At 51.2% G+C, this 21,401-nt stretch overlaps 1 protein-coding gene across 2 annotated transcripts; it reads right to left on the reverse strand.

Moving 5' to 3' along the window:
• Positions 1 to 669: 669 nt before the first annotated feature.
• Positions 670 to 21,014, reverse strand: baz1a (bromodomain adjacent to zinc finger domain, 1A). Of its 2 annotated transcripts, none has more exons than XM_084482409.1 (31): positions 20,915 to 21,014; positions 20,440 to 20,572; positions 18,518 to 18,796; positions 17,887 to 18,054; positions 17,594 to 17,689; positions 17,395 to 17,482; positions 16,815 to 16,946; positions 15,990 to 16,184; positions 15,744 to 15,839; positions 15,522 to 15,660; positions 14,388 to 14,522; positions 12,957 to 13,052; positions 12,583 to 12,807; positions 11,898 to 12,063; positions 11,160 to 11,249; positions 10,675 to 10,718; positions 10,499 to 10,593; positions 9,376 to 9,632; positions 9,036 to 9,247; positions 8,154 to 8,263; positions 7,597 to 7,712; positions 7,327 to 7,481; positions 7,130 to 7,201; positions 6,933 to 7,012; positions 6,385 to 6,549; positions 5,813 to 5,961; positions 5,313 to 5,432; positions 4,529 to 4,656; positions 3,187 to 3,380; positions 2,136 to 2,223; positions 670 to 1,150 (listed from the first exon to the last, which is right to left on the reverse strand). In XM_084482409.1, exons 2-31 carry the CDS (start codon positions 20,550 to 20,552, stop codon positions 978 to 980), a joined length of 4,176 nt encoding a protein of 1,391 aa, XP_084338535.1. In that variant the 5' UTR covers positions 20,553 to 20,572; positions 20,915 to 21,014; the 3' UTR covers positions 670 to 977. The 2 variants fall into 2 exon arrangements, with proteins under 2 accessions (XP_084338535.1, XP_084338534.1); XM_084482408.1 differs by having other exon boundaries at positions 3,187 to 3,383.
• Positions 21,015 to 21,401: the final 387 nt, after the last annotated feature.

Below are 21,401 nucleotides of genomic sequence, written 5' to 3' on the forward strand. Positions count from 1 at the left end.
CACCGGTCCGGTACCACGCGGACCACACACGCGCGCCCAGACCCCCCCCCCCCCCCCCCCACCCCCTGTAGGGGGACCCGCACCACTGGAAGGGACCGAAGTCCGCTCCAGACACACAGAACACGAGTCAAACAAACGTCTAAGAAATGGACTCAACCGGTTTCGGCTAACCTGGGTTTAGCCATAGCCCTTGAGAGAAACTCGTTGAGGGAAAACACAGGATAGCCTCTAGGGGCCGAGTTCATAGCTACAGGTACAGAGTCACAGGTAGAGCTTCGAGCTACAGGTAGAGCTTCGAGCTACAGGTAAAGTTCACAGCCACAGGTAGAACTACGAGTAGAGCTACAGGTAGAGCTACAAGTAGAGCTATGTGTTGAACTACAAGTAGAGCTACGGGTAGAGCTACGGGTAGAGCTACAAGTAGAGCTACAAGTAGAGCTATGTGTTGAACTACAAGTAGAGCTACGGGTAGAGCTACAAGTAGAGCTACGGGTAGAGCTATGGGTAGAGCTACAGGTAGAGCTACAGGTAGATCTATGTGTTGAACTACAAGTAGAGCTACAAGTAGAGTTACGGGTAGAGCTACAAGTAGAGCTACAAGTAGAGCTATGGGTAGAACTACAAGTAGAGTTACGGGTAGAGCTACAAGTAGAGCTACAGGTAGAACTACAAGTAGAGCTACGGGTAGAACTACAAGTAGAGCTACGGGTAGAACTACAAGTAGAGCTACAGATATAGCCAAAAGCTACAGGAAGAGTTTCAATCTACAGGTAGAGCTACAAGTAGATCTTATATCTACAGGTAGACGAACAGGTAGAGTTTAAAGCTATTAGGTAGGAACAGTGCTAGCCGGGTCTCTAGAATGGTGCTAGCAAGGCGTCTAGAACGATGCTAGCCAGGTAGATCTGCTGTGACGCTTCTCGTTACGAAGGTCAGGTGAGCGGCAGCCCAGAGTTCAGAGGTCAGGTGTGTTGGGTTTACATCCTGGTGCGCTTGGGGGCGGGGTCTCGGGGCACGGAGAGGCCCAGCTTGGCGAGCTCCGCGTGGTAGAAGTTCTGCAGGCGCACGCCGGCCTTGGCCTCGTTGGTGTGGCGGGGGTTGTACTGCAGACAGTTGGAGAACATCAGCTCCACGTCCTCCATGTACTGAGCTGCAGGACGAGAACGGGTTAGGTCACTCATGCATTACACCAGCCCCTCTAGAAGCCTTACACCAGCCCCTCTAGAAGCCTTACACCGGCCCCTCTAGAAGCCTTACACCAGCCCCTCTAGAAGCCTTACACCGGCCCCTCTAGAACCACTACACCAGCCCCTCTAGAAGCCTTACACCAGCCCCTCTAGAACCACTACACCAGCCCCTCTAGAAGCCTTACACCAGCCCCTCTAGAAGCCTTACATCAGCCCCTCTAGAAGCCTTACATCAGCCCCTCTAGAAGCCTTACACCAGCCCCTCTAGAAGCCTTACACCAGCCCCTCTAGAAGCCTTACATCAGCCCCTCTAGAAGCCTTACATCAGCCCCTCTAGAAGCCTTACACCAGCCCCTCTAGAAGCCTTACACCAGCCCCTCTAGAACCACTACACCAGCCCCTCTAGAACCACTACATCAGCCCCTCTAGAAGCCTTACACCAGCCCCTCTAGAAGCCTTACACCAGCCCCTCTAGAAGCCTTACACCAGCTCCTCTAGAAGCCTTACACCAGCTCCTCTAGAAGCCTTACACCAGCCCCTCTAGAACCACTACACCAGCCCCTCTAGAAGCCTTACACCAGCTCCTCTAGAAGCCTTACATCAGCCCCTCTAGAAGCCTTACATCAGCCCCTCTAGAACCCTTACATAAGCCCCTCTAGAACCACTACACCAGCCCCTCTAGATCCACTACACCAGCCCCTCTAGATCCACTACACCAGCCCCTCTAGATCCACTACACCAGCCCCTCTAGATCCACTACACCAGCCCCTCTAGATCCACTACACCAGCCCCTCTAGATCCACTACACCAGCCCCTCTAGATCCACTACACAAGCCCCTCTAGATCCACTACACCAGCCCCTCTAGATCCACTACACCAGCCCCTCTAGATCCACTACACCAGCCCCTCTAGATCCACTACACAAGCCCCTCTGGATGCTGTTCTCACCGGAGGTCTTGTATTCACAGTTGTTGACCTTTTCTCTGATGATGCTGAGGGCGATGGGCCTCTGGATGATCTCATAGTAGTCCGGAAGCTTCAGACAACAGGAGAACATTGGATTTACACAGGTCCTAATGCGTGCATCTCAGTGTACAGGTGGTTGGTGTGTACAGGTGTGTGGTGTGTATAGGTGTGTGGTGTGTACAGGTGTGTGGTGTGTATAGGTGTGTGGTGTGTACAGGTGTGTACAGGTGGGGTGTGTACAGGTGTGTGGTGTGTACAGGTGTGTGGTGTGTACAGGTGCGTTGGTACAGGTGTGTACAGGTGGGGTGTGTACAGGTGTGTACAGGTGTGTGGTGTGTACAGGTGTGTACAGGTGTGTGGTGTGTACAGGTGCGTTGGTACAGGTGTGTACAGGTGTGTGGTGTGTACAGGTGTGTGGTGTGTACAGGTGCGTTGGTACAGGTGTGTACAGGTGGGGTGTGTACAGGTGTGTGGTGTGTACAGGTGCGTTGGTACAGGTGTGTACAGGTGCGTTGGTACAGGTGTGTGGTGTGTACAGGTGCGTTGGTACAGGTGTGTACAGGTGGGGTGTGTACAGGTGCGTTGGTACAGGTGTGTACAGGTGCGTTGGTACAGGTATGTACAGGTGTGTACAGGTGGGGTGTGTACAGGTGTGTACAGGTGTGGTGTGTACAGGTGTGTGGTGTGTACAGGTGTGCGTTGGTACAGGTGTGTACAGGTGTGTACAGGTGGGGTGTGTACAGGTGTGTGGTGTGTACAGGTGTGTGGTGTGTACAGGTGCGTTGGTACAGGTGTGTACAGGTGCGTTGGTACAGGTGTGTACAGGTGCGTTGGTACAGGTGTGTACAGGTGCGTTGGTACAGGTGTGTACAGGTGCGTTGGTACAGGTGTGTACAGGTGCGTTGGTACAGGTGTGTACAGGTGTGTGGTGTGTACAGGTGTGTGGTGTGTACAGGTGCGTTGGTACAGGTGTGTACAGGTGTGTGGTGTGTACAGGTGCGTTGGTACAGGTGTGTACAGGTGGGGTGTGTACCTGTGTCCTGGACACCAGCTTAATGAAGGGCCAGCTGTCCTCGTGTCTGACCAGCTCCACGGTGAGACGCTCGCAGGCCGACAGCTCGTGGACGCCATGGTTACGGCCCGACGAGCGGCGGTTGGATGAGGAGGAGGAGGAGGGCGGGAGCACGGTGAGGATGGGCAGGGAGGCTTTGGGCGAAGGAGTCTTCTCTGCTGGAACAGAGAGGAGCAGGGCCTCACACTTCAGCACCTGACAGATAGTGTCTAGTTCTAGGTTACAGCTAGTGTAGTTCTAGTTCTAACTAACAGCTAGTGTAGTTCTAGTTCCAACTAACAGCTAGTGTAGTTCTAACTAACAGCTAGTGTAGTTCTAGTTCCAACTAACAGCTAGTGTAGTTCTAACTAACAGCTAGTGTAGTTCTAGTTCCAACTAACAGCTAGTGTAGTTCTAACTAACAGCTAGTGTAGTTCTAACTAACAGCTAGTGTAGTTCTAACTAACAGCTAGTGTAGCTCTAACTAACAGCTAGTGTAGTTCTAACTAACAGCTAGTGTAGTTCTAACTAACAGCTAGTGTAGTTCTAACTAACAGCTAGTGTAGTTCTAACTAACAGCTAGTCTAGTTCTAACTAACAGCTAGTGTAGTTCTAACTAACAGCTAGTGTAGTTCCAACTAACAGCTAGTGTAGTTCTAACTAACAGCTAGTGTAGTTCTAACTAACAGCTAGTGTAGTTCTAACTAACAGCTAGTGTAGTTCTAACTAACAGCTAGTGTAGTTCTAACTAACAGCTAGTGTAGTTCTAACTAACAGCTAGTGTAGTTCTAACTAACAGCTAGTGTAGTTCTAACTAACAGCTAGTGTAGTTCTAACTAACAGCTAGTGTAATTCTAGTTCTAACTAACAGCTAGTGTAGTTCTAACTAACAGCTAGTGTAGTTCTAACTAACAGCTAGTGTAGTTCTAACTAACAGCTAGTGTAGTTCTAACTAACAGTTAGTGTAGTTCTAGTTCTAACTAACAGCTAGTGTAGTTCTAGTTCTAACTAACAGCTAGTGTAGTTCTAACTAACAGCTAGTGTAGTTCTAACTAACAGCTAGTGTAGTTCTAACTAACAGCTAGTGTAGTTCTAACTAACAGCTAGTGTAGTTCTAGTTCTAACTAACAGCTAGTGTAGTTCTAACTAACAGCTAGTGTAGTTCTAACTAACAGCTAGTGTAGTTCTAACTAACAGCTAGTGTAGTTCTAGTTCTAACTAACAGCTAGTGTAGTTCTAGTTCTAACTAACAGCTAGTGTAGTTCTAGTTCTAACTAACAGCTAGTGTAGTTGTGGGTTCTAGGTAACCGATGGAGCTGCCCACCTGCTAGGGGTCTCTTCCGGCCGTGGCCCGGAGAAGGGGTCACCCCGTTCTGGATCTTCGGGGTGCGGCCGCCGGCCCCCGCCCCTGCCTTGGAGGAGGAGGAGGGCGTGGTCTTCTTCCCAGAAGCCCTGGGGAGGGGGGGGGGGGGGAACAACAGAGGTGGACTGAGACCAGTTCAGCCTGGATCCATACACACACGTCTGCTGCGTCGATGCTCTGACTAAATGCTGCTTTACTGTCTCTTGAAAAGGTTCGTAATCTCAATGAGACTAACCCGGTCCAATAAGAGTTAAATATAAACCATTAGCCTGGCTGTAGCCAGAGCCAGCTCACTGGTAAGATTGCACGACGTTGGTCTGGGGAGGCTGCTGTCGTTTCCTTCAGCACCAGAGGCGTTGATCAACGGGCGTTGAGTTAAATTGAACTCTGTACGCAATTGGCTGCTTGCCGTCGCTTCCCTGTCGTCATCGTGTTAAACCAGCCAATAGCGCGCCACAGGCGGGGGAAAAGCCAGCTTGGTGATTGGCTCCCGCAAAAACGTATCAAAGCTAGAAAGAAATGTATTGGTCCTCTCCAGACCCTTCTGCAGGACGAACTCACATCGCGGGCAGAATGGGCGGGGCTACCCAGTCTAATAAACCATGGCACCAGGAAACCACACCGCGTGTTCAATTTAAACGCTACAATTTTGTTAAGTTAAATGAATTAAAAGCCTTTTTTTTTATTCATTCTGAAGGGTGTTGACCAATCACTTTGTAGAGCGTAAGCCCCTCCCCCTCCTTACCTGTTGGCTGACGAGCCCTTCCCCAAGGGGGCGGAGCTAGCTCTGGGCGTGGTCGTGTTGCTGGTGGGCGTGGCCGACTTTGAGCGTGGCGAGATTTTGATTTTGCTACTCTTGCTGCTCCTGGAAATGAATACACACGTTGTCAGACAAACTCACACACCACACACACTTAATAGACACGTTGTCAGACCAACTCACACACCACACACACACACACACACTTTTAATAGACACATTGTCAGACAAACTCACACACCTGCACCACAAACACACACACTTAATACACAGGTTGTCAGACCAACTCACACCACACACACACACACACACACACACACACACACACACACACACACACACACACACACACACACACACACACACACACACACACACACACACACACACACACACACACACACACACACACACACACACACACACGTGTCAGACCAACTCACACATCTGGTCCACACACACGCACACAAATATTCATTACATACTTTACGACCAGCTCCTCCTCCTCCTCCTCTTCTTCCTCCTCTTCCTCCTCCTCATCTGATTGGCTGGAGGAGCGCTGGCGGGCCGCGGCGAGGCCGGACCTCTGCTTGGGCCGACAGGACGGACAGAACCAGTCTCCTGATGGGACGGACTGGGAGGAGAGAGGAGAGTGTGTGAGTGTGTGAGTGTGAAGTGTGTGTGTGTGTACACCTTGAGGCGGGGTCTCAGGCAGTGTGTGTGTGTGTGTGTACCTTGAGGCGGGGTCTCAGGCAGTGTGTGTGTGTGTGTGTACCTTGAGGCGGGGTCTCAGGCAGTGTGTGTGTGTGTGTGTGTGTGTGTGTGTGTGTGTGTGTGTGTGTGTGTGTGTGTGTGTGTACCTTGAGGCGGGGTCTCAGGCAGTGTGTGTGTACCTGTGTGTGTGTACCTGTGTGTGTGTGTGTACCTGTGTGTGTGTGTGTACCTGTGTGTACCTGTGTGTGTGTGTGTGTGTGTGTGTGTGTGTGTGTGTGTGTGTGTGTGTGTGTGTGTGTGTGTGTGTGTGTGTGTGTGTGTGTGTGTGTGTGTGTGTGTGTACCTTGAGGCGGGGTCTCAGGCAGTGTGTGTGGTGTCCGCGGTCGCAGCCGTCACACAGCAGCATGGCGTCAGAGTCTCCCTTGCGACGGCAGATCTTGCAGCGCGTGTTGAGCAGCGACCGCGACCACATCACGCTCCTCTCCAGGGTGGACAGGTGCACAAACACCTGAGACACACACACACACACACACACAATCATCAAGGTTACCATGGTTACTTGAGACAAGGCTAGAAGAGGTTGCCATGGTTACCCGAGACAAGACTAGAAGAGGTTGCCATGGTTACCCGAGACGGATTAGAAGAGGTTGCCATGGTTACCAGAGATGGATTAGAAGAGGTTGCCATGGTTACCCGAGACAGATTAGAAGAGGTTGCCATGGTTACCAGAGACGGATTAGAAGAGGTTGCCATGGTTACCAGAGACGGATTAGAAGAGGTTGCCATGGTTACCAGAGACGGATTAGAAGAGGTTGCCATGGTTACCCGAGACGGATTAGAAGAGGTTGCCATGGTTACCCGAGACAGATTAGAAGAGGTTGCCATGGTTACCTGAGACAGACTAGAAGATGCCATCAGAGACTCCCTCCAGCGCTCCAGCACCGTCTTCACCACGCGACCTTCACTGCCGTCTGGAAGACATCACGTTACGAACGTTATCATACATAACGTCTACTTATCACATGCACCCAGATACATATGATACAGATGATGAGTGATGACAGAGGGATGAGTGACGGAGGACTCACCGTCGCTGGCCTGCTCTTCGTCCTTCTTCTTGCTCTTCTTAATCACCTTCAGATCTTTCTTCTCTTCCTCTCCTGGGAGGGGGACAGAATAAGAACCAGAACATAAACCACACCGTCCTGGGAAACAGGCCTGGGTTGCCACGGCTACAGCCCCGGGTTGCCACGGCTACAGCCCCCGGGTTGCCACGGCTACTCACCCAGTGGAGCCTTGAGGAACTTCCTCTCGATGCCTTGCTCCACCTGGACCAGCGCCAGGGCCAGGGAGCGCACGGTGGAGCTCACCCCCTGGGGGGTCACGCTGCCGCTGCCCCCGCCGCCCCCGCCGCCGCCCTCCGCCCTCAGGCCCTGGAGCCTGGTGGACACAACAGGAAACACACCCTTACACTTCCTGCTGCACGACCCCCCCCCCCCCATCTACCATCTCCTCCGCCCTCTCTCTCTCTCTCGCTCTCTCTCTCGCTCTCTACCTGTCTTTGGCTCTGGGGGGCGGGGCCTCCATCGGCTCCCCCGCCGCTCCGTCAGAGCTCAGCAGCTCGTAGCGGCCCCTCTCCAGAACGCTCCTCCAGGCGGCGCGCTCCATCACCTGGACCCCGGACACACACACACACACACACACACACACCCTCTGTTAGGAGCCGCCGGTCGGAGTCACCCTATGTACTGTTCCATGGCTGACAGAGTGCGTACCTACAGGTATCGGCCTGCCCTTGTAGACCCTGTACATCTGTGTGTACGTGTGTGTGTCTGTTTCTCTCTCTCTGTGTGTGTGTGTGTGTTTCTCTGTGTGTGTGTGTGTGTGTGTGTGTTTCTCTGTGTGTGTGTGTGTGTGTGTGTGTGTGTGTCTCTGTGTGTGTGTGTGTGTGTGTCTCTGTGTGCGTGTGTGTGTCTCTGTGCGTGTGTGTGTCTCTGTGTGTGTGTGTGTCTCTCTGTGTGTGTGTCTGTGTGTGTGTGTGTGTGTGTGTACGTGTGTGTACGTGTGTACGTGTGTGCGTGTGTGTGTGTACGTGTACATGTGTGTGTGTACCTTCAGATATCCCAGAGTGCCCTGGAAGATCCGGTCCTCTATGTCCAGCAGCAGGTCTCTGAGCCGCGTCTCCAGGTAGCTCTCAGCAGGGGGCAGCGCCGCGCTGTCAGCTGCACACAGCATGAGGCCCGTTAGCACGTCGCACGTCAGCATGACAAAAAACGTGACGCTGTCACACGGGATGCATGGAGCACTTATTCACATTAACATTTACATCTAGTGCATTTAGCAGACGCTTTTATCCAAAAGCGACTTACAGCGGTTAACACACACACACACACACACACACACACACACACACACACACACACACACACACACACACACACACACACACACACACACACACACACACACACACACACACACACACACACACACACACACACACACGGCGGAGGAGGAGTCAACCACGCAGGGCGGCGACAGCACAGCTGGTCAGGAGCAGTTAGGGGGTTAAGCGTCTCGCTCAGAGGACACATCGACACTCTCACTAGCTCTAGGAGGAGCCGGGGGAATCGAACCAGCAACCTTCCAGGTTACAAGTCCACCTGCTCTAAACCTCCTGAGCTGAGCCGACCCCATGATAACGGGGGTAAGCAGTAAGTCGTACGTCAGCATGGGAAAAAACGGGATGATGTCACGCGGGAGCATGGAGCGCACGTGGAGCGACGGATGTGAAGAAAACGTAAGACACCAACGTGTATCACCTACACTCAAGCAGGTTAGCATGTCAGCCCACATTGAGCGTGAGCATGCGACACGTCAACTCGTTGCCATGGTTACGGCTTAGCATGTTAGCGCCCGGCGGCGGCGGCGGCGGCGACAACGCCACCGGCGATGCGGCTGTGACTGGCCGTGACTGGCTGTGACTGGCCGTACCTTGGCAGGCCAGCATGGCGCCGGCGTTGCCGTCCAGCAGCAGCTGGAGGCGGTCCCTCTCCTGCAGCAGGGCCTCCCTCAGGCCGCTCTCGCGGTGCCCGCGGGGGTTCAGGGCCTCCAGCAGCACCTCCACCTCCTCCATGGAGCTGTAGTAGGCCCACTGGTTGGGCCGCGACACCGGGGGGCCGCTGACGTGGGCGGGGGGGGCGGGCCTGTCGGGGGAACAGACGGGTGATGAGGGGGTGAGTGCACGTTTACCGACGGCAAACGATGGCGTCACTGATCCATCGTGGCTTTTGACGGCCTTCTTCTTCTGCCGCCGCCGCCTCAGGGACCTTACTGTTCAGGTGGCTCTTCGCCGTCCGCCCCCGGTTCCTCCTCCTCCTCGTCTTCGTCCTCCTCCTCCTCCTCGTCCTCCTCCTCGGCCGCGGGCTGAGGGAGCAGCATGTCCTCCGTCAGGGCGAAGCCGTCCTCCTCCACGAACAGCGCGGGGGTGGAGGGCAGCAGCCAGTAGCGGCGGTACAGCCGGTCTCTGCCCAGCGGCACCATGGACGTCCGGGCCGCCGCCTTCTGGATGCACTCCTGGAGCTCACGGACCTAGCAACAAGACACCGTACTGTTACCTAGCAACAAGACACCGTACTGTTACCTAGCAACAAGACACCGTACTGTTACCTAGCAACAAGACACCGTACTGTTACCTAGCAACAAGACACCGTACTGTTACCTAGCAACAAGACAGCGTACTGTTACCTAGCAACAAGACAGCGTACTGTTACCTAGCAACAAGACACCGTACTGTTACCTAGCAACAAGACACCGTACTGTTACCTAGCAACAAGACATGGTACTGTTACCTAGCAACAAGACACCGTACTGTTACATAGCAACAAGACACCGTACTGTTACCTAGCAACAACACATAGTACTGTTACCTAGCAACAAGACACCGTACTGTTACCTAGCAACAAGACACGGTACTGTTACCTAGCAACAAGACACTGTACAGTTACCTAGCAACCACACACACAGTACAGTTACCTAGCAACAACACATAGTACTGTTACCTAGCAACACACGCCAAAGTTACCTAGCAACAACACACTGTACAGTTACCTAGCAATAACAAACCCTACAGTTACCTAGCAACAACCCACTGTAGTTACCTAGCAACACACCATACAGTTACCTAGCAACAACACACCATACAGTTACCTAGCAACCACACACTGTACAGTAACCTAGTGAAAACACACAGTACTGTTACCTAGCAACACACGCCAAAGTTACCTAGCAGCAACACACTGTACAGTTACCTAGCAATAACACACCCTACTGTTACCTAGCAACACACGCCAAAGTTACCTAGCAACACACAGTACAGTAAGCTAGAAACACAGTGCACTGCGGTGGTAGAAGTGACAGAGGACACTGAGGAGAGGAGAGCCATGACAGACACCCACCATGGTCTGCTCCTCCTCCAGCTTCTCCGCGGAGAGAGGAGAAACGTATGAGCCCAGCTCCGTCTGCTGCAGCCTCTCCTTCTGGTTCAGTTGAGCTGGAGTCACAACAGATCAACATCAATGACAGCTCCTGGGGGAGGAGGAGCTTCTACAGTTCTGACTTTTTGACACAGTACCTTTCATCTTCTTGGAGTTTGCCTCTTCATCCTCCACACTGATGCTGCAGAACAAAGAGGGGAGTTTAGAGAGAGAGAGAGGAGAACGCTGCAGAGACCTTCTGAAGGAGACTGCTGTTGTTAAAGGTCTTTATATGAGTCCCTTCTAGGTCTGGAGGGAGAGGGTGAGGGTGAGGAGAGAGAGAGGATGAGGAGAAAGAGAGGGGGTGAGGGGAGAGAGAGGGTGAAGGGAGAGAGAGGGTGAGGGGAGGGAGAGAGGGTGAGGGGAGGGAGAGAGGATGAGGGGAGGGAGAGGGTGAGGGGTGAGGGGAGAGAGAGGGTGAGGAGAGAGAGAGGATGAGGGGAGGGAGAGGGTGAGGGGAGAGAGAGGATGAGGAGAGAGAGAGGATGAGGAGAGAGAGAGGATGAGGAGAGAGAGAGGGTGAGGGGAGGGAGAGGGTGAGGGGAGGGAGAGGGTGAGGGGAGACTACTGGACTGGACTTTACCCGCTCCTCTCCTCCTCTTTGATCCTCTCCTCCTTCTCCTTCAGACGCTGCTCCTGCTCCCTCAGCTTCTCCTCCTTCCGCTGGCGAACCCTGGAGATACACAAACACATTCTGATTGGTCGACACACATTTTGCATGTTAATATGCATGTGCTGCGCGTGCGGTATTACTCGCGGCGATGCGTGTGCGTGCATGCGGTATTAGGTACGGTGTTTTGTGTCGTGTGTACCTAAGGCCTCCTCCTCCCGCTCCCTGCGGTGTGTGTGCGTGTGTGTGTGTGCGTGCATTGTTGCGTGTGTGCAGTGTTTTGTGTGTGTGTGCGTGTGCGTGTGCGTGTGTCTGAAGGCAGCCTCCTCCTGCTCCCTGCAGTGTGTGTGTGTGTGTGTGTGCGTGCATTGTTGTTTGTGTGTGGTGTTTTGTGTGTGTGCGGTGTTTTGTGTGTGTGCGTGTGCGTGTGCGCGCATTGTTGTTTGTGTGCGGTGTTTTGTGTGTGTGTACCTGAAGGAGCCTCCCCCTGCTCCCTGCGGTGTGTGTGTGTGCGTGCATTGTTCTGTGTGTGCGGTGTTTTGTGTGTGTGTGCGGTGTTTTGTGTGTGTGTGCGTGTGTGTGTGTGTGTGTGTGTGTGTGTGTGTGTGTGTGTGTGTGTGTGTGTGTGTGTGTGTGTGTGTGTGTGTGTGTGTGTGTGTGTGTGTGTGTGTGTGTGTGTGTGTGTGTGTGTGCGTGTGTGTGTGTGCGTACCTGAAGGCGGCCTCCTCGCGCTCCCTGCGGTGCTGCTCGGCCCGGATCTCCCTGAGCTCCTGCCGGGCCGCCCTCTGCTCCTCGGCGCTGTCCTCGATCAGCACGCGGGTCGACACCAGCGTCAGCAGCTTCCCACACAGAGCCTGCAGCACGCACAGCTTCTCTCCTGCATAGACACGCATGGGGAAAGATACACACATGTTACACACACAGCTTCTCCCCTGCATAGACACGCATGGAGAGATACACACACACACACGTTATACACACAGCTTCTCCCCTGCATAGACAGGGAGCTACAGAGCGGTGAGCTAGAGGCTACAGAGCGGTGAGCTAGAGGCTACAGAGCGGTGAGCTAGAGGCTACAGAGCGGTGAGCTAGAGGCTACAGAGCTAGAGGCTACAGAGCAGTGAGCTAGAGGCTACAGAGCGGTGAGCTAGAGGCTACAGAGCGGTGAGCTAGAGGCTACAGAGCTAGAGGCTACAGAGCAGTGAGCTAGAGGCTACAGAGCGGTGAGCTAGAGGCTACAGAGCTAGAGGCTACAGAGCTAGAGGCTACAGGGCGGTGAGCTAGAGGCTACAGAGCGGTGAGCTAGAGGCTACAGAGCAGTGAGCTAGAGGCTACAGAGCTAGAGGCTACAGAGCGGTGAGCTAGAGGCTACAGAGCGGTGAGCTAGAGGCCTGACCTGGCGTCAGGTCGTACACGGCGGTGGAGGCCAGCTTCTTAACGAGCGCGGGGTGGGCCAGCCGGAACTCCACGCACGGGTCGTCTGTGGACAGGAAGCCCCCCTGCTTCTGGTAGCGGAACTTGGCGTTGCCGTGGTTACAGTCGGCCCCCGACGCCAGGATGTGGAGACGCAGGATCTCGGAGAGGGTGCAGCTGTCCAGGTCCAGCTGCTTCAGGCTGCAGCCTGCGCATGCACACGCACACGCACACACACACACACACACACACACACACACACACACACACACACACACACACACGTGTCTGAGTCCAGGCTAGTGAGTGAGTGAGTGAGTGAATGACTGCGTGAGTGAGTGAGTGAGTCTGCGTTACCCTGGTGCAGCTGTGGCCAGGCAGCAGCCAATAAGGCGACAGCACTGATGGCGGAGTGGGTGTGGTCAGCGTCGTCGTCTAGAACCTCGGACAGCTCTACAACACAGAACACGTCCGTTACTAATCACACACGGGATTAATGGGAACATAATATAATACATAATATTATAATGTAATACTACAACACCACACCACATGATGTCGTGTGGTGTGGTGTTGTAGTATTATATATATATATATATATATATAATACACACAACATGTAGTAGGAATAGTAATATCTATATAATGTAGTATTGGTATTGTAGTTTTAATATTGTAGAATTAATGTTAATATATTATGTTAATATATATATATATAACAGAATTAATATTGTAGGATTAATGTTCATATATGAATATTAGTATTTAGTATTTATATTGTAGGACTAATGTTAATATAGTATCAATGGTCATATACATAATAATATTAATGGTAATATACATCATATAGTAGTATGGTAATATACATACTATTAATATAGTAGTATTCATATATGAATGTAGTATTATGGTAATATACATACTATTAATATAGTAGTATTAATGTAGTATTATGGTAATATACATACTATTAATATAGTAGTATTAATGTAGTATTATGGTAATATACAGTAATATACATACTATTAATATAGTAGTATTAGTGTAGTATTATGGTAATACACATACTATTAATATAGTAGTATTAATGTAGTATTATGGTCATATATATAGTAGTATTAGTGTAGTATTATGGTAATATACATACTATTAATATAGTAGTATTAGTGTAGTATTATGGTAATATACATACTACTAATATAGTAGTATTAGTGTAGTATTATGGTAATATACATACTATTAACATAGTAGTATTATGGTAATATACATACTATTAACATAGTAGTATTAGTGTAGTATTATGGTAATATACATACTACTAATATAGTAGTATTAGTGTAGTATTATGGTAATATACATACTACTAATATAGTAGTATTAGTGTAGTATTATGGTAATATACATAGTACTAATATAGTAGTATTAGTGTAGTATTATGGTAATATACATACTATTAACATAGTAGTATTAGTGTAGTATTATGGTAATATACATAATGTAGTATTATGGTAATATACATACTATTAACATAGTATTAGTGTAGTATTATGGTAATATACATACTACTAATATAGTAGTATTAGTGTAGTATTATGGTAATATACATAGTACTAATATAGTAGTATTAGTGTAGTATTATGGTAATATACATACTACTAATATAGTAATATTAGTGTAGTATTATGGTAATATACATACTATTAATATAGTAGTATTAGTGTAGTATTATGGTAATATACATACTACTAATATAGTAGTATTAGTGTAGTATTATGGGATGTTTCTGACCGTCAGCCCGCTGCTCCTTCGCCGCCTCCTCCCCCTCCTCCGACAGAGCCTGCAAGATGGCCGACAGGAAGAAGAAGAGCAGCTCACAGAGCGGGCCCTCTGGGTCCCGACCCACCAGGGCCTCCTCCAGGACCTCTGCACAGAACCACAGCCGCCGTTAGAACCACGCACACACACAGAACCACAGCCGCCGTCAGAACCACACACACACACAGAACCACAACGGTGTTAGAACCACACACACACACAGAACCACAACAGTGTCAGAACCACGCACACACACACACAGAACCACAACGGTGTTAGAACCACGCACACACACAGAACCACAGCCGCCGTCAGAACCACGCACACACACACACAGAACCACAACAGTGTTAGAACCACACACACACACACACAGAACCACAGCCGCCGTCAGAACCACACACACACACACACAGAACCACAACAGTGTTAGAACCACACACACACAGAACCACAGCCGCCGTTAGAACCACACACACACACAGAACCACAACAGTGTTAGAACCACACACACACACACACAGAACCACAGCCGCCGTTAGAACCACACACACAGAACCACAGCCGCCGTCAGAACCACACACACAGAACCACAACAGTGTTAGAACCACACACACACAGAACCACAACGGTGTTAGAACCACACACACACACAGAACCACAGCCGCCGTCAGAACCACACACACACACAGAACCACAACAGTGTTAGAACCACACACACACACAGAACCACAGCCGCCGTTAGAACCACACACACAGAACCACAACGGTGGTAGAACCACACACACACACAGAACCACACACACAACCGCTGTTAGAACCACACACACACAGAACCACACACACAACCGCTGTTAGAACCACACACACACACAGAACCACAACCGCCGTTAGAACCACACACACAACCGCCGTTAGAGCCACACACAACCAGCGTTAGAACCACACACACACACACACACACACACACACACACACACACACACACACACACACACACACACACACACACACACACACACACACACACACACACACACACACACACACACACACACACACACACACACACACACACACACACACACACACACAGAGCGCGCTGACCCAGTGAGACTCCGTCTGGGAACTCGTCCTGCAGGTCAAACAGATCTCCAAACACCCTGAGGAACTCCACCACCATCAGGGCCTCGCCGAACACCACGGCCGGGAGACGGCTCTGCACCGGGACGGGGCTGGGCAGCTCCTGGAGGAGGAGAGAAGGAGTCGAGGTCAGGAGAATGAATCGTACAAAAGGTATGGAGGAGTAGGAGGAGGAGGAGGCGTTACCTTGAGGTCTTCAAGCTGCATGTCCTCTCGAGGTTTGTTCCACAGCTTCTGGCGTTCTGCGTAGCGCTTCCGCTCCTCCTTCAGCTTCTCCCTCTCCTGCCACACAGGGGGGGGGGGGGGGGGGGGAGGGGGAGGAGCAGGTTCAGACGGAGACCAGAGGGGGGTCACGTTCAGGTTCAGACGGAGACCAGAGAGGGGGGTCACGTTCAGGTTCACGAGGAGACTTTCAAGAGCCGGGAAACTCACCCTCTCCTTCTCCACTTTCATACGCTCCTTTTCATCCCTTCTCCGCTGCTTCTCCTCCTCGAACCTCTCCCTCATCTCCTCCTTCTCTCTCCTCCTGGCCTCCAGCAGCTCCTGGTCCTTCTTCAGTCTGCTCTGCTCCTGCATGGCTGCCATCATCTCCTCCTTCTGCTGCTCCAGCCTCCTCTTCTCTGTCATCTGCAGCGAGGGGGAGATCATAGCGTCATTATCAATAACCCTCCTGATCAGAATCTCCTCCCCTCCATCTCCTCTGCAGTCGTCACACCAGTGGGAGTGATTGCTATTATTACATTATAGATCATTACTACATTTCTCCAGAATTGTCGGTGACACTCAATTATGATCCAGCAACTATCGGGTTAGGGTTAGACAGCCAATCAGCACGTAGCAGCTGTAGGGGCCGGCCAACCAGAACATAGCAGCTGTAGGGGCCAGCCAACCAGAACATAGCGGCTGTAGGGGCCAGCCAACCAGAACATAGCGGCTGTAGGGGCCAGCCAACCAGAACATAGCGGCTGTAGGGGCCAGCCAACCAGAACATAGCAGCTGTAGGGGCCAGCCAACCAGAACATAGCAGCTGTAGGGGCCAGCCAACCAGAACATAGCAGCTGTAGGGGCCAGCCAACCAGAACATAGCAGCTGTAGGGGCCAGCCAACCAGAACATAGCAGCTGTAGGGGCCAGCCAACCAGAACATAGCAGCTGTAGGGGCCAGCCAACGAGAACATAGCGGCTGTAGGGGCCAGCCAACCAGAACATAGCAGCTGTAGGGGCCAGCCAACCAGAACATAGCGGCTGAAACACTCACCCTGCCAGGCGAGCCGATTCCAGGAAGCGAGCCTCTGCCTTTTGCGGGTGGGCTGAACGGGAAGTTTGGCTCGTCGGGAAAGAAGTGGGAGAAGGTCTTGTCTCCCAGGCTGTACTTCAGTACGGTGGAGGGCTGGGGAGGAGGTCAGACGGAAGAGGTCAGAGGTCAGGCTACACTGGGCTACTGCAGTGAGGCTGTAGAGAGGTCAGAGGTCAGGCTACACTGGGCTACTGCAGTGAGGCTGTAGGAGAGGTCAGAGGTCAGGCTACTGCAGTGTGGAGGTCTGGGTTAGTGTCATGTGCAGACGGTGTGATTATCTGTTCATAACTAGCCGCATTACCCGTTGCCGTTCTGGATCAGACCACCTGCTGACTAAACTCTTAACACTTTGCGTGTTTGGCTCTGCTGGTACTTTAGCTCGCTGATCAAAGTCCAGTCCAATCGTGAGCGTAGAAAAGCATTTGCATTTAGGACATCAATAAAAGGTCAATAAAACGCATTGGACCAATCGGTGGTGTGGTGTGGTGTGGTGTGGCTAGCTCCGCCCCCCCGAGAGGGGCGCAGAGAGCCGATTGGCTACCTTCAGAGTGATGGATCCGTACTGCGGCTCGCAGTGCTGCTTGAACAGCAGCTTCAGCCTCTCCCGGGACAGCGTGTTCTTCTTCCGGCTGAAAAGGTCCCACACCTCACAGTTATTTCCCTGATGAGCACCACACACACACACACACACACACACACACGGTACAGCTCTGAATGCCGATTGGACGAGAGTGGGTCACCTGATCTGGCTGGACTTCACCACCGACTGCAGGCCGTCCGCCCTCACTCTCCGTACCGAGTAGCAGAACATGGACGCCGGGAGAGGACTCTTCTTACTGCGAAGACACACACACACACACACACACACACACACACACACACACACACACACACACACACACACACACACACACACACACACACACACACACACACACACACACACACACACACACACAATAACAAAGGTTATTTGAGTGTATGTGAATATCCTTACATATGAGTGTGAGAGAGAGAGAGACATTGAACTGACCTTTGACCCAACGAGCAGCTCATCTGTCCACTATGGTCGTTGGGGTCCTCTTCACTGTCGCTGATGATAATGGTGTCGCCGCCTGCTGGCTTGGAGTGTCCGTTCACGGCCGCAGGCCCCTTCCCGTTAGAGTGGGGGGGCAACACCTCCAGCACCTCACACACATGTCTGGGACACACACACACAAACTTAGGGTTAGTTGTTTTCTGTCATTTAAAGGAGAACTCCGGCGATTTTTATTAACCCTATTATTATTTTCCTGAGGTTCACCCCATGTTGAGGGAAGCTAAAAACCCGACGAAACTTGACTCGACCAAGCCAGAGATCTGCACTGGCTGCCGGCGGTACGGAATAGCTATAACGCTAACCTATGGGGGCAAGCTCTTTATCCGCTTTTGGGGCTTCTTAACACAGTCAGAAAACCATTCCAAGACCCGTGTAACACCAGTTGGTTCCTTACGAGACACCACCGTGCTCGTTTAACTCAAACAGTGTGGCGAAACAGTATAAACTTTGCGTTATTGCATGTAAACACTCGCCGCAGATTAGATACAGGACCCAGTTGCTAGGGGACCGTAGCTAGGGGGCCCCTGACTGGACCCCCCCCCCCCCCCCGTTGCTGGGCGCGTACCGGAGTCCAGAGCGCTCCGTCACGTCCACCATCTCCCCGGGGAAGAAGCGGTCTTTGACGAAGCCGTAGACGTCCTCGCACAGCTCGGCCAGCCTGCAGCGCCGGCTGGCGGCCACCAGGTGGAGCAGCGGGAGGAGCAGGGCCGGGGAGAAGCTCTGCAGGCTCTGGCGGGCCCTCCTCTCGCTCTCCAAGGCTTCCAGGTATGTGAGGCTGGCTTTACCGGTGAGCGCACAGCTCCACACCAAGCTGTTGCACAGGATGGTCCTCTCGAAGAACTCACTGCGAGAGAGAGCGAGAGAGAGAGCGAGAGCGAGAGAGAGGATAACGACAGAATAGACTTTTATACAGTTATTTCATCACTACGTTAAGGTTAGGAGATGTCTTATAAGGTATTCTGGTAAAGATGGTATAGATATGAGGTTATAGATGGTTAGGATTGAGAATAAGGATCTAGATGGTTATATTTAGGTATTTTGTAAGACGGAGAAGTTGGTGTGTTCCGTTATATAGGAGGGAACTACCCTGTACGTGTGCTGTGAAAAATAAACTCGTTTTTCTCCCCAACAAAACCAAAGAACAGTCTTACTACGGAGGTCATTGGTCCAGGACTTCCAGTTCTTCAAAATCGGACCAATATCAATGATATATCAATATCAATCCAACTTCTCTGTATAGCCCTGCTTGACATACTGCTTTAAAAATAGGTATTCTGAGATGGTAAACTATAGGCATTATGCTAGAGATGGTTAGAGTCTGTATTAGGGAAGAGGCGTTTAAGTTCAGGAGTTACGCAAGAGATGTTACGTTAAGGCATAAGGTTAGAGATGGTTAGTTTAAGTGTTAGGTTAGAGACGGTAAGTTTAGGCATATGGCTAGTTTAAGTGTTAGGTTAGAGATGGTTAGTTAAGTTATTAGGTAAGATGGGTACAGTACAATGCTGTGGTGTGCAAATCCACACCACATTTAAACCAACTAGCAGACTGTCTTAATTTCGTTGGGGAAGTAGAAACCATAAAGTCAATGGTAGAGCTAAGCTACTGGTAGGAACAATGTCACTTGTCAGAGCTAAGCTACTGATATAAACCATGTCACTTGTTGTCAGAGCTAAGCTACTAGTAGAAACCATGTCACTTGTTGTCAGAGCTAAGCTACTAGTAGAGACCATGTCACTTGTTGTCAGAGCTAAGCTGCTAGTAGAAACCATGTCACTTGTTGTCAGAGCTAAGCTGCTAGTAGAAACCATGTCACTTGTTGTCAGAGCTAAGCTGCTAGTAGAGACCATGTCACTTGTTGTCAGAGCTAAGCTGCTAGTAGAGACCATGTCACTTGTTGTCAGAGCTAAGCTACTAGTAGAATCCAGTCATGTTATTGGGAGAGCTAAGCTATTAGCAGGCCTGTCGCTAGTAGTTCAAGTCAACATGGGTTAGCTGCCGGCTAACCTTATTAGCTCCACCTGCCAAAACATTAAAGTTGAAAATGAAACCGCGGTCCAACTTTTTAATGGCGTTACGAGAGTTCCAGGATAATGGTTATGCACATACAATAAACTAATCTTACACATCATTATCATCCATCTAAAAAGCTTAACAGCTTTTCCTATTGTTGACTCTGAAACCCAGCTGGACCGGGTCCCCTGGACACCTCCGCCTCCCCGCCTGAAACAACCCGCTCATCCCCCCGGGGTCTCCCGCCGGGGGACAACCCGCTCCCGCTCCTCCCCGGTGCTGCTGCTGCTTCTCCGCTCCCTCCCGCGGGCCACCGGGTCACTCCTCGTGGTTATGAACAGTTGACAAGACGGTCTTAATCTACACTCTCATGTCCTGGAGACTTGGCAGAGGAAGACCCGGGCCGAGACACGGTTCTAAAACATGATAAACCTCTAGAATGGTGAAGAAGGTGCTGTGTGTTTGCTGCAGACTCACTCGTAGGTCCGGAAGACTTCGTGGGTGATCTTGCAGAGGAAGACCTCCTCCTCGGCTCTGAGGCCGGGCGGCGGCGGCTGCCTCCTGAAGGGCTTCCTGTGGAGCAGCGGCATCTCCGGGCGCAGGGCTCAGCCTGCCGGGGGGGGCACAAGGGGAACCAAACTTTCAACCTCTGTTTCGCTAAACGGGGGGGGGGTTGGGGGTCGTAGGGCGGAGATGATCCGACCTACTCGTCGAGGTAAACCACACAGCTCGGCCAACAGGGCGACCCGTCCGCGGTTAAACCCGAGCGAAGTTTCGAGAGTAAGCGAAGCCTTTGTTAGTGACACGCCGCCTCGGAACGACAATAACCCGCTCCATGTGCCCGGACCCCCCCTCCAACCGGCCCACACCACGAGATCTAATCAATCAATACACATTTTGACCGTGACGGACAGTGAAGACGCCTCAAATGGACGTTTGGAGGTCAGTTTACCAGTTTATGAAGAAGAGATAATCCGTTGCCTTGTGTCCCAAGAGCGGCTAGACTGGCGCGTTGTTGACGACAACTTTTCATCCGCTCTACTTCACTGATGGGGCGTTCGAGTACCGCTCGGAGCCTGGGAAATTGTAAACTCCCCAGGAGAATACAATTACAGTAGTGTGTGCAGTGTGTACTGTAGCGCTGTAGCTCTGAACTTGCTAAATTCCCTGTGTACATAGTATTTTTAATCTGGTCTAGTCCTAGGCTACATGAAGGCACAGATTATGAATATTATAGATTAAATGACTTGACAGATTATTCGTATTAGAGATTGAATGAAGTTTGTATGATTCATTTGATGGGTTATTAACATTAGAGATACTATTTAGCATATGGAAAAGTATAAACTATGTTTATATAAAGAAATTCTGAGTTTATTTTGGGAAAATAAATTCTTGACACGTTGTTTTAAAATCCAGTAAATTATTTGGTTCTTCAA

The sequence above is a fragment of the Micromesistius poutassou genome, assembly GCF_964030765.1.
Source record: "Micromesistius poutassou genome assembly, chromosome: 17".
Lineage (NCBI taxonomy): Eukaryota > Metazoa > Chordata > Actinopteri > Gadiformes > Gadidae > Micromesistius > Micromesistius poutassou.